The following is a 14318-nucleotide window of genomic DNA, read 5'->3' on the forward strand; positions in this document are numbered from 1 at the left end:
TTACATAGGACTATAACTGAATTTTTAGCAGGTGTGAGGGACAAGCTGAATCATTGGCACAGACCAAATCAGTGTATTTTCAGCAGAATCAATTTTGGCTCTACTTCCATGCATGCATGCTAGTTCACAAAAGGGAGGCAGCACAAAAGGCTGATTTATATTTTGCAATGCAATGCATATTCCTTGTTAGAAAGTACCTTTATTTTCAAATCAAAATGATGCTGACTGGGACTTTCAGACTGCAAGCCAAAAACTTCCATGATAAGCATTTTTATTGTACTGTGGTGCCACTGATTTATTTTGTACTTTTTTTTTTTTTTTTTTACATTTAGACTATCCCGCTCACTTTGTGCCTGTGTGACACACACAAGCAGCAAGTGTACTCATTTTACCACAGAGCTACACAGGCAGCCATGTGCAGTACCTCTTGACCGGCAGGGTTTCAGTGTCTTGCTCAAGGGACCTCAAACAGAGTCACTGTTGCAGACCTTCAGTTTTATGACCATGAAGTCACATAAAAGCTTCCCAACCTACTACACCACCCACCGAAGGCCACAAGCTCCTTCACAAGAGACCTACCTGAGGTGGAGGAAGCCCTCCAGCACCAAGTGGACAGTCTGGTAACATGATTGTCCGTTTAGGAGTGCTGCACTGACAAGAGGGGGAGGGGTTTGACATGCTCCAGTTCCCGTTGAGAAAGATGTCAGTCACTGACTGGTCCACAGACGGAGTGAACCAATCAGACCCACTGGAGGCACACGGTAACTTCCTGTAGAAGAATAATGGGGGATATATGAGTATTTCATTGGTAATATTAACTCAAGTTACCCACCACTACATATACACTACATATAACCAATCATATCTTAACCCCAATCTTAACTTTTAGTGTAGCACAGTATTTTCTTGTATTTAGTATAAACAACATGAGTCATAAGTAATATATTTTTAAAGAATGTTGAATAATACTTCTGACTCGATTAAAAAATGTAAGCACAGTAAGACACTGCATTTGTGATGCTAAAGTCCTTGTGAACTATGTAGTCTCTGAGCTCAGTAATAATTCCATTTAATTTCTAAGTTTAAAAAGATGTTCATTAATCAAGTTGTTCTGATCAGGATGATCTGGAGAGTAATGTGAAAAGCTAATTATTTATGGATTAAATGTGTCCTTGGAATTGATTTTCAAAATCAAGCAGAACAATCTTTTTCAATATTCTGGGTTATTGGCTCTTTTACAGCTTGTTTTGTTTCTATAGCAGGATTTCTGAAGCAGGCACAGATCCATGCTCAGACATGCATGACTCCATGTTTGCATATATGCATAAACAGGTGTGTAGCTACTAGCCACACATACACAGCTTGCAAAGCTTAATACTTTAATCTGTACCATTTAGCATGAGTGATTGTGTACACATTATGTTTGTGCTGTTATTATTTTATTATTATGACTGTTTTTGCACATAGTTTGTGCTTCCCTCCACACAAACACTTACGGTATTGGGTCTCCCTTCATGCAGCGAGTCCCAAAGCCAGGGTTGTTCACTAGGGTTTCCACCACATGGGACACCTCCACATTATCTGGCCCATCATTGCTGTAAACATTGGGAAAATAATTATTATAAGTAAACATTTCAGTGTGCAATAAGATTTTCATTTTTGTCTCTCACGGTATGCTCACACATCACCTTAATCCATGAGAATCAGCCAAGCTGTCATAATGTCAATAAAACAGACCAGAGGGATCTTGTGTTCTGACAGAAGTGCAGAGGTAAAACAAAAGTAAACAAAACAGCTTGGACAAAGGCCCTTATTTGGTGTTTATACTGAAAAACTGGAATTAAAAACAAAAGCTAAAATTTGAAGGAAAGCAGGTGGGGGTTATCAAAATGTTGTAGTACTGATAAGGAGAGAAAGAGACAAATGGAATTAAAACTAGAGTTAAAATGGAAATCAGTGTCTTGGACATGACCAAAGATCTACAAAGATCAATTGTCATTCCACTGAATGATAAATTATGATCATTATTATATTATTATTATCACTAGGGATCTTTAACAGCTGAATCGATTTACAAGATGTCCTGTGCAGCCCTGATAATATCAAAATCCTTGACATTTAAACCAGACATCTTTAATGTCTTGTGCTGTGTTGAGATTACAACTTCACAAAGAAAATTTGTCAATAGTCAATAAGAGCTGAGTTCAGCAAGCAGAGCCTGACTCTTCACCTCTATACTTAGTTTGACTGGTGTCACATTAGACAGCAGGGATTATTTGAGATTGAATGTTCTGAAGTCACTAAAATCAGTAATATATATAGTGAGCCAGAAGAATCGTCTCAGTTAAGTGTGTGATAAGTGACAAGTGATACAACAGTTCTACCGAATCAACTAGTCAGAATGACAAAAAATCTCTGGAATCTGTCATTGTGTTTGGGATAAAGCACAATGTCATCACTGGTTAGGACATGACAGGTTTTCTAATCTGCCCCCCGTCACAATCTTCTAATCTGTCTTCCACAATGACAAAGCATCAGAGTTTAGATGATCATTTATCTTAAATGAATCTTGACATCCAAAAAGGCCTGAAAGGAAATGAGATATATGCACCAGGGGAATCGGATGTGGATTTCAAGTAAAGCATGCCACTAGGGTTAGCTTAATCAAGAGTGAGTACAAATCACTGAGTTTACCAACCCTTTTCTTTGGTCCAAGAGTCAAAACATGAATTCTCAACACACCCTTGACTGGACAATGATGTGCACTTTTTCCTTTTATAACCTGAGTCCAACTCTGTCCTGGTGTGTATTCTTCTGCAAGCATGTACAGGGGGTGTGGCTGTTCAGGATTCTGTGTACAGTATAGGGTTTCTGACAACCCTTCATCATTATCTGAGTGTCCTGTACATATCTAAGCCCTGCGTCTCAGTTAAACAATCTTCCCATTCCAATTTCATTCTCATTACTAACCACACACACTCTGCCCTTTATCTTAAGGGTACTGTGGGAGTTAAAACACAGTGTTTCATAAAGACCATCGTGATGGCTTTCTGCCAACAGTGGTCACAGCCCAGCCAGCCATTTGGATTAATACAGTGTTCATTGTCTCATTTAGAGGTGTCTCCATGAAGGTCATATGGTCATTTCCTTGGCCACCAGTGAGTGCAATTGAAGTGGTCCGATTGTAAAAATGGATTATGTGCAGCCATCTGTTTTGCAATTAACAATGGCTGGGTTACCACACTATTCAAGATAATAAAACTATTGGATAGTTTCAAAATGAAGACTTGTGCATATACACAGAACCAGTGGAACTAATGAATGGTTCATCTAGTCAAAATGAAACATCATAGAAGTAAGAACTGAGACAATATTGGAAGAAAGTCAAATGAAGGCTATCTAATAATAATCTATTGTGTGGATGTCATGGTCCGGCTGTGCCTCTCCCTCATTCCTAGTGTTTCTGCTGTTTATCCCTCCTTTTTGTTTCTTGTCGGTTCCCTGTTTTGTTCTCGCTCTCTGTGTCTGTCTGGGCGTGGTGATCTGTTTCCCTCCTGCTGCCAATCAACCTCCACACCTGTGACCCATTCACTCATCAAGCTCCTGCAGTATTTATACCCCGGCAGTCTTCGCCAGATCGTTCAGTTCGTCAACATGGTTCTAACTTTATGGCCAAGTTGAAGCCCTTAGTCAGTATATTTTTCATGTTTGCCTGAACTCTGCTTGACTCTGTGTTTCCCTGTGCCTCAGGTTCATTATCCATCTGAAGGCTTTGTCTGCCTGCCTCACCAAGCGTCTCGCCAGCCTGCCTTCAGCCAACGGCTCAGCTCTCTCTGCCTGCCCCACTCCTCCATTATTCTGGATCAGCTCTCCAAACTACCATTTCTACAACTTCTCAATAAAACTGCATTAGAACTACTGCAAGCCGTCTGTCTGAGTCCTGCTTTTGGGTCTAAACTTAATTAAACCTCACAGTGGAATGTAAATATTACCATACATATATAATTATGTAAATAATAATCTGATATCCCATTCAAATTTCTATAAACTGACACAAAGACGAGAATGTAAACTGGTCAGTTACTCTGATGAGTAAAGTTTTTCTGAAAACAGTCTGAAAAATAGGTATTTTCACAGTACCATGGCAAGGTCTTCAGTAAGACTTTTGAAAATACCTGGCAGGATATTGCCACTATGATTTAATTTTATTCTATGGACAGCTATGTGTCTTCTAGGGTGTTGGTAGATAATATCTTAGTGTCTGTGTAGGTAGCTGTAGTGGTTGCAGTTGTGTTCTGGGTGTTTGGTAGTGTGTGGCTATATAGTTGTTAATATTAAGGTGGTTGTAGGGGTTTTCTGCACAGTTGCCAAGGTGATACTTGGTGGTTGCTAACTTCTACTGGTGAGTGCATGAATTAGATGCATTTGCAGTAGTGGCAGAAGAAGAAATAATAGTGCTAGAAGTAGTCCAAATATCTAGAATGGGTTTATACACTTTTAAGGCATGAAGAGAGACAGATACTTGAACCTTTTAGCACTGAGACTTGAACCTTTTAGCACCATGGCCAGAGAGACATAGGCCAACTGAATTTGTATGTTTCAGCACCATGGAGAGAGACAGAGAATTGCATTTTAATGTTTCTGCAATGAGAAAGTGAATGAATGTTTCAGCATTTGTTTTCATGAATTTGACATAAACTATGCATGTATGCATAAAGAATGAAAACTATTAGAGTGAGAGCAGCTTAAATGGTTCTCTTGTGAACCCATATTAGCATATAGAGTGTGTGATGATCTTCCACTTTGTTGGTTCACTATTGAGTACAAAGTCTGTAAAAAGCTAAAATTGTAGTCTTAGACGAGTTGAAAAACGGTTTCAAGAAGTACAAAAAAGCTCCAAATGTGGTGAATAGTCTTATGTTTGTGGGAAGAATCTAGCTTCAGCTTCAAACTTCCACGAGGACTGGGTTTGAGCATGGGAAAAAAACAACCATGTTTTACCAAAAAACTAAAAACTGTACAAGTCACTACCAAAAGTAATAGTTCAAGTGTCCTCAGTGAGTTGCATGTTTATGTGTAATGTGTGTATGTGATCCAAAAACTGTTGAAGAAGTAGTCCAGTGAGGAAGTAGCATAAAAATAAGTATGGCAGATAACAGCAGTGCTACCTGCCCGGCAAACATAGAATTAGTTACCAACAGAGTAAACTGAGGGTCTGTGGGTACCACAAGTTACACGCTATATTAAAGAAGTGTGTTGTTGTATAAAAATATTGAGATAACTACTCTCCATTTTTACTGTAAATGTAATTACAGCATTAAAAATATGTATGTTAAAGGGAAATAAAACAAGAATACAATCAAAAACATTTTTTGCCTCTGTCTGCATTTCAAAAGAAAGTGCATAAGTATGGCAACAAATGTGATAGGAAAAGCTTCTCACTCTGACCAAGATTTAAGATTGTATCTTAAATAAACCAGTTTCTAGTGAGGCTACAGTTAATTGTGTCTTGACATCCTCAAAGTGAATTTCTACAAAGCGCTGCCAGGGGAAATAAATACCTGCAGGGTGGATAAGCAATGACAGCATCATGTCACAACAAAAGAGTATTAATACAGTGTCAAGATTAGTTTGATGGTTTGGACAGATACTGTAATGGATGATGCATATTAGAATTCAAATGGCATTTTTACAACACTTTTGTTGTTACAGAGAAGCATAGCTCATGTTGCACCCATCCTATGTGACTTACAAAAGACTGAATATATGTGGAAAACATCTGTCTTGTTGTTTTCATAACAAGCTATACTTCATAAGGTGACACTCTTTACATTTACATTGGTGCACTTACAGTACCAGTCAAAAGTTTGGACACACTTTCTCATTCAAATGAATGACAGATACTGATGTGGTGACAGGGATTTGGTCATCCAGTCTTTCTGTAATTTGTGGACTATGAAAAGGTTTATGACCTATGCTATGGAGATTCTATGCTATGAGAGTATGGTATGCAGGTGTCCTATAAACAGAGTGAGACATGTGTCCACATCCTCTGCAGTTAATCAAGTTTCTTCTCAGCGGGTGTTGATGTTGCCTTGTCACCAATTATGTTTGTGATTCTCAATGACAGAATGTCAAGCTGCAGCCAAGGAGGGGACAGTGTCCAGACTGATGTTCTTCTTTTCAAATTATTCACACACCCTCTACTTATGGGAACAGTAAACATCATTTTCTAAAGGATTCTTCCCTGGAAAAGTCCTGTTGTTTCTGGGCAATAGCAACACAGAATGTAAAAACAGTTGAGCAGATATTATACTTATATACAGGTAAATATCACAGATTGTTGTTAACATTAAAATCTGTGCTGAATATGGTTAAAATGCCATTCAAATTCCAGTCAGCTGAATTTTAGCCACAAAGTGGTTACCTGTAAAAGGTGGTTTGAGGGAGACCATACATCCAAGGTTGTAGTTCCAGACTTGGATATTCGGAAAACGGTGGGACGATGAGTGAGAAGATCAGAGACAGGCACACAAAAACAGCAGGCAGGACCACCTAGGAGGATGGTGACAAATTTAAAGTAAAAATACCTCATTAAAGTTTCCCTGTCTGTACTCTGTTGAAGAAATGCAATTCCACTATATCTGAAAAAAAAAAATACAATAAATAAATAAAATTTCTTTCAGACAACAAAATTGCACTATGTCACTACCTTCCATTTCAGTTTAAACCATGCTATTGGCCACTAGCTAAAGCGATTAATCAATCAGAATAAAAATCCTTGATTTCAATTGTCTACCTCAAAGCTTCATTTAATCATGAAGCTATTGTACAGCGCAAAGGTGCAGCAGTATGTCATTTTAACTGGGGAGACAAACTGTGTTCATTTTATGATCGATGTAACATTATAATATACGACACAATTGTGAGTGATACAGTTATAGTTTGCCTGCTTTAAAAGAAGAAAACCTGCATTGTTATGTTGTTGCATTATATGTCAATGCAAGATCAATTTCATCATTTCCCTCCCCAAGCCTCCCCCCTATAATGTCATCTCATACTACAAAACTGACTGATGCAATCAACAATAACACAGGACCACTGAGATACTGTGTGCACATTAATATGCTCCCCACCAACTTGTTTGGGCTCCTCTGCATGCTTTACGAGTTTGATTAAACACTACCAACACCACCACCATCATCTGGCCACTCAGATATAATTAGTTTCTTGCTATTCTCTTGTCTTTTGTATTTTTTTTTTTTTTTTTTTTTTTTTTTTTTAAAGCCGCTGCCACGCTTCCCCTTTCCTCTTCACCCCCATCCAATCCTCTTTTCTTCGTCATGTAATTCTCTTTTTATTTCATTGTTAGAGCTGACAAAAAGGTCAGTGGGAGAAATGCAAGATATCTTTCATGTTTAATCACTTGTAGGTTGGGACGCACTTGGCAGCAGGGGGAGGTTTGCGTACACTTGATTAATTGCATGGCATGCAATTTGCCAGGCCAATTCAAGATGCTACAATTGAAAATCCTAAATTTAGTGCATGGAGCAATGGCTATGGAAATGTGCTTGGGAGAAAGATAAAGAGCAGCAATGAGACTGAAAAGCTTAATGGCAGACTGCAAAAGAAAGAACTATTTTTTTTTCTCTCTTTCTCTCTCTCACTCGACAGTAATTGTAGGTGACAGCTGGTACTTCTTCCATTGAGAGAGATCTGCAAAAAACGAAGTCATTACGCTCACAAAGCCAAAGCGCTCCCAAGACAATGCATGAGTTTATCACATTCTCAAGTTTAGTGGGGATTTAAAGAAGAGCACAGGATTATATGCAAAATTGGTGTAAACACCAAAACAGAATTAAGATGTTTTTTTTTATTCCCAGCCAAGTCGAACGACTCATTAGACTGAGTTTGTTTCTCAGTTTTATTTGTGAATAATAGCTTTATTGCTGTACCTGCTTTTTAAGTAGATATCAAGAGTAATAGCATCACCTTGGATATTTTTACTCACGTGTTAATGTGTTAATCTTTTCTTTTCACAGTGTTTAGACAAAATATGACAGATAGTTAGCGAGCCTATTGTTATTGGTTGTGGAAAAATTATATCCACCAGTATACAAAAAGAACACAGAAACTTGAATACAGAAAATGAACACTTTGTGATTTATGCGGTAATGATAATTGCCATAAAAAAAAAAAAAAAACAACATAAATATTGAGCATTACAGGAGCTACATCCTCTGCTGCTGGTTGCTGGCGCTTAAATGGGGAGCTGTAGTCTGTTCAAATGTAAGCTCCAAACACTACATTCCCTTAAATTCATCCACTGCAACCTGACCAATAGCTGCTTCTCCCCGATTCATTGACATTGCCAAGACTTAACTGTCCCCAACTTTCATCCCCATAAATCACTCCTTTTGTGTGTCATGCCATAATCTCTTTTATATTCCCCTAACCACTTGTATTCCAGGAGATTACCTCACCACACAATCATATCTGCTAACAATGAGAGCTGTTGACATGATGGGGTGGTGGGGGGGGGGCCTTCAGCCAAAAAATGAATACAGAGGGAGCGGTAGGAGGTGCGCCCTTGCAGACAATGTGCACCCTTGTACGTACACACTCACACGCTTATCCTCCTATCCTGCTCTGTGTCCCCACTAAAGAGGGACGTCCAAGATTGACAGTGACTAATGGGGATTGGTACTGCAGCAAATTACAAGAAGAACCCATACACCTCACCAGAGGTGAAACATTGTTCTCTCTTCCCCCTCTCTTTCTCCCTCTCTCTCTCTCTCATACACACACACATACATGGGGCAGCGCACAGGAGTACATGAACTTCACTTCAGTCACTTTCATGTTTGATTATTTCAGCACCGTGGCAGCTGTCATAACTGACAGCATTACATATTTACATACATACTATGAATCCAGATGGGTGCAGGGTGCTGTATGAGCTAGAGCACATTTTCAAAACTTGGGAGAAAAATCATTTAAGTCCCTTGGAAACTGCTACTTACTGAAATTGGTTCTGACTTATTTAAATTATGGCTGTTTATTGGTTTTGACTTTTGAAATTATGTTTATGAGGAACAAAATAATATAGACGTACACTTAATAGGCTAATAGCCGTCTGTCATCTCTGTAATTGTTATACGATTACATTTAATAAATAGCTAATGAAAACATATGATTAGCACACAGTGAAATGAAGGAAAAACAAATCACAGGTGTCACATTTGCCTTTCCCGTGCCAATCACAGCGATCAGGTGAAACTAACGGTGTTCTTAACTGATGCTGGTAAAAAGCAGCAGGATGACTTTCAGTGACACACTCTACATACAAATGTATTCAGTTACCTGACTACATTAGACGTGAGGAAATGTAAAGGTGAGACCTCATAAAAAAACAATAAATACTCTGTCTATGCCATCTTTAGCCTCTCTTGTCCCTCAGGTATTCTTCGGTATTAAACATGGCTTCTTCTGGGTGGGAAAGATGATTATTGTACACGCAGGTTACTGATATCATGTTACATCATTCTGGGTGCAGCTCTTCACATTTTTCAAACTGTTCTCCTTTATAATGCCGTCTTTTCCCACAACTGAAATTCCACAACTATTGACTCCATAAAGATGGATGACGCCACTTCTCCCTCCAGATTTTAAATGAGCTTACTCTATCATATATGTCATTAACTGATTTTGAAAGCCAACATGTATTTCATACAATACTACCTTGATCCTCCCGAGCAACCCTCTAATATAACCCTTCAATTCATCAATATGACAGACTGAGGCCATTACCTGTGCAATGAGTCCCTTGCGGCTCCTCCTGGCGTGATGGAAGCGCTTGATAAAGAGCGCCAGGAACTGCCTCCTGATCAGCTCCCATCCGGTGATGACCGTGGATCCCCTCCCATTGACACTGGCGTTCCTCTTTGAGTCTGGAGTGGACGTTAAACCTGCTGTGTTATTTATCATGTATGCATATGTAAAAGATCTGCTGAACACGCTTTTCAGCACACCTAATGGGCTGATCAAATATAACTTAAGTGTTAAACCTGCCTGCTGCACTAACTCATTCCTTAGTGCAGCAACTATTTCTGGGAACATGAGTTTGGAAATGTTATTTGGGTGTGACTTGGAAGGAAAAGGGTGATAAATAAGGACTTTGTAGACACATTGATTTTATGTCTTACACTCTCCAAGAATACTGTTACAGAAAAAAGAAGCACTTCATGTTCACAGTAGTCATTAAAAGCATATTCTGATTGAAAACCATTTTCATGATGAAATACATTGTATGAAAGTGAATTTCTTTCAGAGGGGCAAAATTGAATAGGTGAAACGACAGGTTAGATAATGTTTTATGGATTAGAAGGAAATTCTGTTTGAAAATTACTTATTCTGAAAAGGGAGCTCTTGTTTATGTCCTCTTTTCAAGACGGCCACTGAGGTGAAACAGTCAAATTGAAGCCAGAATAAATGAAGTTAATAACACAAGAATGAAATGTGTGTCGAAAAGTTTTTGAAAGAGACATTTCATGGTAAGGAAAAAAAAAAAAAAAAAGGTCTATTGTAAGGACAAATACAATACCTACCTTCCACTTTACTTTTGAACTTTTCTTTTAAATCTGCATGAGAAACACAGAAACAACACTCAAGCAGGAATAATAAGTCATTGTACTAAACTCTATTGTAAAAACAATATCAGTAATCAGTCAACTAGCGTATTTATTAAGCACTTCCATGGTACTTTCCTTGTTAACGATGATAAAAAATTAAATAAATTAAAAAATAAATGTGGAGAGACTTGCCACTAAATCCAGAGATTTCTGTTTTAGTCTGGACGCCGGCGATGCTGTTCCGTTTGGATTCACGAGAGCTCCTTTTGCAGTCTCTCACCAACAGCTCCTGTGTTGCTGTGGGAATACAAATAAGATATGTTGTTTTGGCCTGACCCAATTTAGGGCTATAAATAACAATAAGAATAGCTACCTGCCCCGCAAGACGCCACATTATTCCCTGTAAAAGCAGAAACCCAGGTGTTTTAGGAACATGGAGGAATCCAGTTTTTGAGATTTAAACTGCAAAGTGGAATTGATTGGGACTGGATACGGACAAAAATGCTGGAAATGGGGGGATAGGAGATTTATTCACTTGGGTCAATAGATGAGAAATAATAATGGGTTGGAAATATATAAGCAGTTCCTCTTTGATAATGCAGTTTTTGTTTTTTTTTCTTTTTGTTTGATTTGTTTAGTTTTGTTTGCACATGACACACAGTATGCTGTCATGATTTCTGTGACAATACATCTTGTTTGAAGATAGGTTAGTTGTTTGAAAGATCGAAGTTTAAGTATGTAAGTAAGAAAGGAGGGAAGAAAGTATTGATGTCCAGACAAATGCTGATAATTGGCAATTAACTCATTACAGTATAACTAACCAGCAACATTGCTGGATGTTTCTGAATTCTGGCTTCAAAGAAATACCAACTGTGTTGAAGTGGAGAAATGCAAAAGCTAAAGATTTCTGCAGTGACGTGTCATTAAATACACCAGCAATGTTTACAGCAAAAAAAAAAAAAAAAAAATCTGAAAACTGGAGTTCCAAAATGGGGATATTAAAGTTTAAAGAGGAAAATGTCTGAGGCCATGCTAACTTGATGTGTCTTATTCAGCGGCGGTGTTTTGTCCAGATTCTACATTGCTGACAAATTCTATATTATATATTCTCACTCCAAAAAAATATGACAAATGGCAGCCTGGCAAAAAAAGCAGAACTTGCAGCCTTCATATCTTCAGTGACAATGGGGCACAGACACAATGCTTCTTATATGTTTTTCTGCGAGTATGAATGTGACTCACCTTTTTTACAATGTTTGTGACTGTGTTTAAGTTATGTCTGAGTCTTCAAAGTTTGTGTTATGTCCCTTTGACATATAGGAGCTTGCTAACATATTGTCACCTTACTTGAAATTTCTGCATCCACGCCAGTATCTTCAGCCACTTTTAGGAATATCTGTGAAATGAACATATTGTGTGTGAGTACAGTACTGTATCTTATGAGAGATGAAGTATGTTTTCATGTAAACAAGCCGGATGAACACAAAATCAACGATACTGCGAGTGGATGGGTGTTTGCTCAGCTGCTTTTATGGCTAAGTTTCAGTGTTTTGTTTTGTTTTTTGCTACATTTAACAACCTCTAAATTTACTCAACAAGTGTATGCAGATTTGATGCAGATTTACCGCCCTGCCATCCTGTTAACTTTCTGCTTAGAATCAGATCAGGGTTGTGCACCCGCAGAGACCTGAGCACCTGTCAATTGGCCTCTCTAAGAGAAGTGCCCTCCTTGATTTCACTTATTAATCCAGGCCATATGTTAACATCTGCCGTCTAAAAAGTTTCTGAACACTCCTGGGTAAACATATAAATTTTGTAGTTTGTTCAGAATGTGATTTTATAGGGTGGATGATACCATTAAAACAATATTAAATAAAATCACCGAAACCATAAAACACACAAAAATACAAAGATATTCATTTACAATGACAGGGATGTCATTATAACTTCCATGAAACATCCTCTTTATCAGCCCTTGTTTATTAGTGCCGTGTATGGAAAATCACTGTGCATTTCAATTGAAGTTTGATCGGACTTCAAAAGAAAAACATGGATGGGTGAAATAACCTTGTTGTGTCTGAATTTTAGAAATTCAAAAGGAATTATTCACATTGCCTGCAGGCCATGAGTGTCTGATTCATGTCTGAGTAACATGAAGAGCATTAGCAAGTCACTCCGCTTTATGATCCAAGACTCCTCTGCGTGCCAAACATACTGCATGAGACACTTGTTCAGGAGAAATAAGATATTCATAATAACTACTACTTCTACTTCTACTACTACTATTACTAGTAATAATAACAATAATAATAACAAAAATAATATTAATGTAGCTGTGAGTAGCTAGTGGTGGGATCCATGCTTAGGAGACAACCAATTTGATAGTGAGAATATTGGTTTTATATAGATGATAGATGTTAAAATATTCTGCCTATAATTGCAAGGTAAAACGGTGCTTTATGTGTTGCCCTTTTCAAAACTACATGATGATGATGATGTTATTGAAAGAGAGGTATTTACTCAGGATTTGCAGCTCTTTTTTAGACGCTAAACAGTCAAATTGCATTCGTCCTTCCTTCCTAAAGGACCAGACTGAGGTATTACACTGGTAAAATAAATAGAAAATTGTATGTTTGGTCTCATGCAATATGCTTTTTAGTACACCATGTGGTCTATCTCAATTTGCTGTCCATTGAAAATTCTTAATGCTTTAAAAAAACGTGTTTGCTCTGGCATCAGTCAAGGAGGAATTATGCCTCGCAGTTTGCATGGCTTTATCTAGCAACATAATTCATGCATCATGGCCAAGGGTGTGGATTTTCAAGATTTAGTGGAACCTATTTGTATATTCCTAAAGCCTACAAATGCTGTGTACGGCACTGAAACAACTTTATGCAATTACTTTGCTTTGACACTGAAAAAATTGATTGCAGACCTGCGGGTTATAAAATTATTGGCTAAAATATCAAGTTGCTTGTTATAGTGTCAGCACCTAACAGACTGGAGTAATTTTTGTTTCCTGAGTTGTGGGAGACATTTCAAAAAACTAACTACCAAAGCTTTGATTACTCATTTACAGACTCTGAGAAGCAGGGGGAAAAAAAAGGCGTAGAAGAAGAAGGAGAAGCAGAAAAAGAATCTAATAGATTTACAGCAGTAACTAAAGTAAAAAGAAAAAAGAAGTCACTTTGCTCTTTGTCTACTTTTATGTTCCTGTGTGTACGTAGGCAGTCTTGAATCTTTCTATACAGTGTGTGTGCCTGCTTGTATTTCTGGCAAGGTTGTCAATCCCACGCTTAGTGTACCTCTTCCAGTGTTGTGTCAGAGATGCCGTAGCTGGTCAGGCCGAGGTCAGCTAGGGCCAGGTCAAGCTCATGGAAGAGCAGGGCAAAGGTCCCATCTCTGGCTCCACCATAGGGCAGTATGTAGGTGATCTCCTGACCGATGTTCTCCAAGAAGACAGCCTCGGGGACGTGGCGCCGCACAAGTTGACCCACTGCTGTCAAATCTGTCGGGTGAATAGCCGCAAAATTACTCATAAAGAAAACTCTAAAGGGTGGCAAAATTGAACACACACAAACAACAGACCTTTGAGGAAAATACACATCTCTATCTCTCTTTTTATGTATACTTCAACCTTTTTCAGAAAGTTGTTTATTAGAGTGATATAACAGACGAGTAGCAGTG

General features: G+C 38.2%; 1 protein-coding gene across 6 annotated transcripts in view; it reads right to left on the bottom strand.

Moving 5' to 3' along the window:
- The window catches only part of LOC122974363 (phospholipid-transporting ATPase ABCA1-like), a 187391-nt gene that overhangs the window by 72013 nt on the left and 101060 nt on the right, over window positions 1–14318 (bottom strand). For all 6 annotated transcript variants that reach the window (XR_006400365.1, XM_044342335.1, XM_044342333.1 and 3 more), the window contains 8 exons: window positions 13937–14139; window positions 11979–12027; window positions 10824–10928; window positions 10608–10640; window positions 9811–9950; window positions 6428–6555; window positions 1497–1595; window positions 580–769 (listed from right to left, as the gene is read on the bottom strand). Coding sequence is in view for 5 of the 6 variants with exons in the window: in XM_044342335.1 (XP_044198270.1) it covers window positions 580–769; window positions 1497–1595; window positions 6428–6555; window positions 9811–9950; window positions 10608–10640; window positions 10824–10928; window positions 11979–12027; window positions 13937–14139 (947 nt within the window). In the remaining variant the exon portion in view is untranslated. The remainder of the gene's footprint in view (window positions 1–579; window positions 770–1496; window positions 1596–6427; window positions 6556–9810; window positions 9951–10607; window positions 10641–10823; window positions 10929–11978; window positions 12028–13936; window positions 14140–14318) is intronic.

This window comes from Thunnus albacares, chromosome 22 (genome assembly GCF_914725855.1).
Source record: "Thunnus albacares chromosome 22, fThuAlb1.1, whole genome shotgun sequence".
Classification (NCBI taxonomy): domain Eukaryota; kingdom Metazoa; phylum Chordata; class Actinopteri; order Scombriformes; family Scombridae; genus Thunnus; species Thunnus albacares.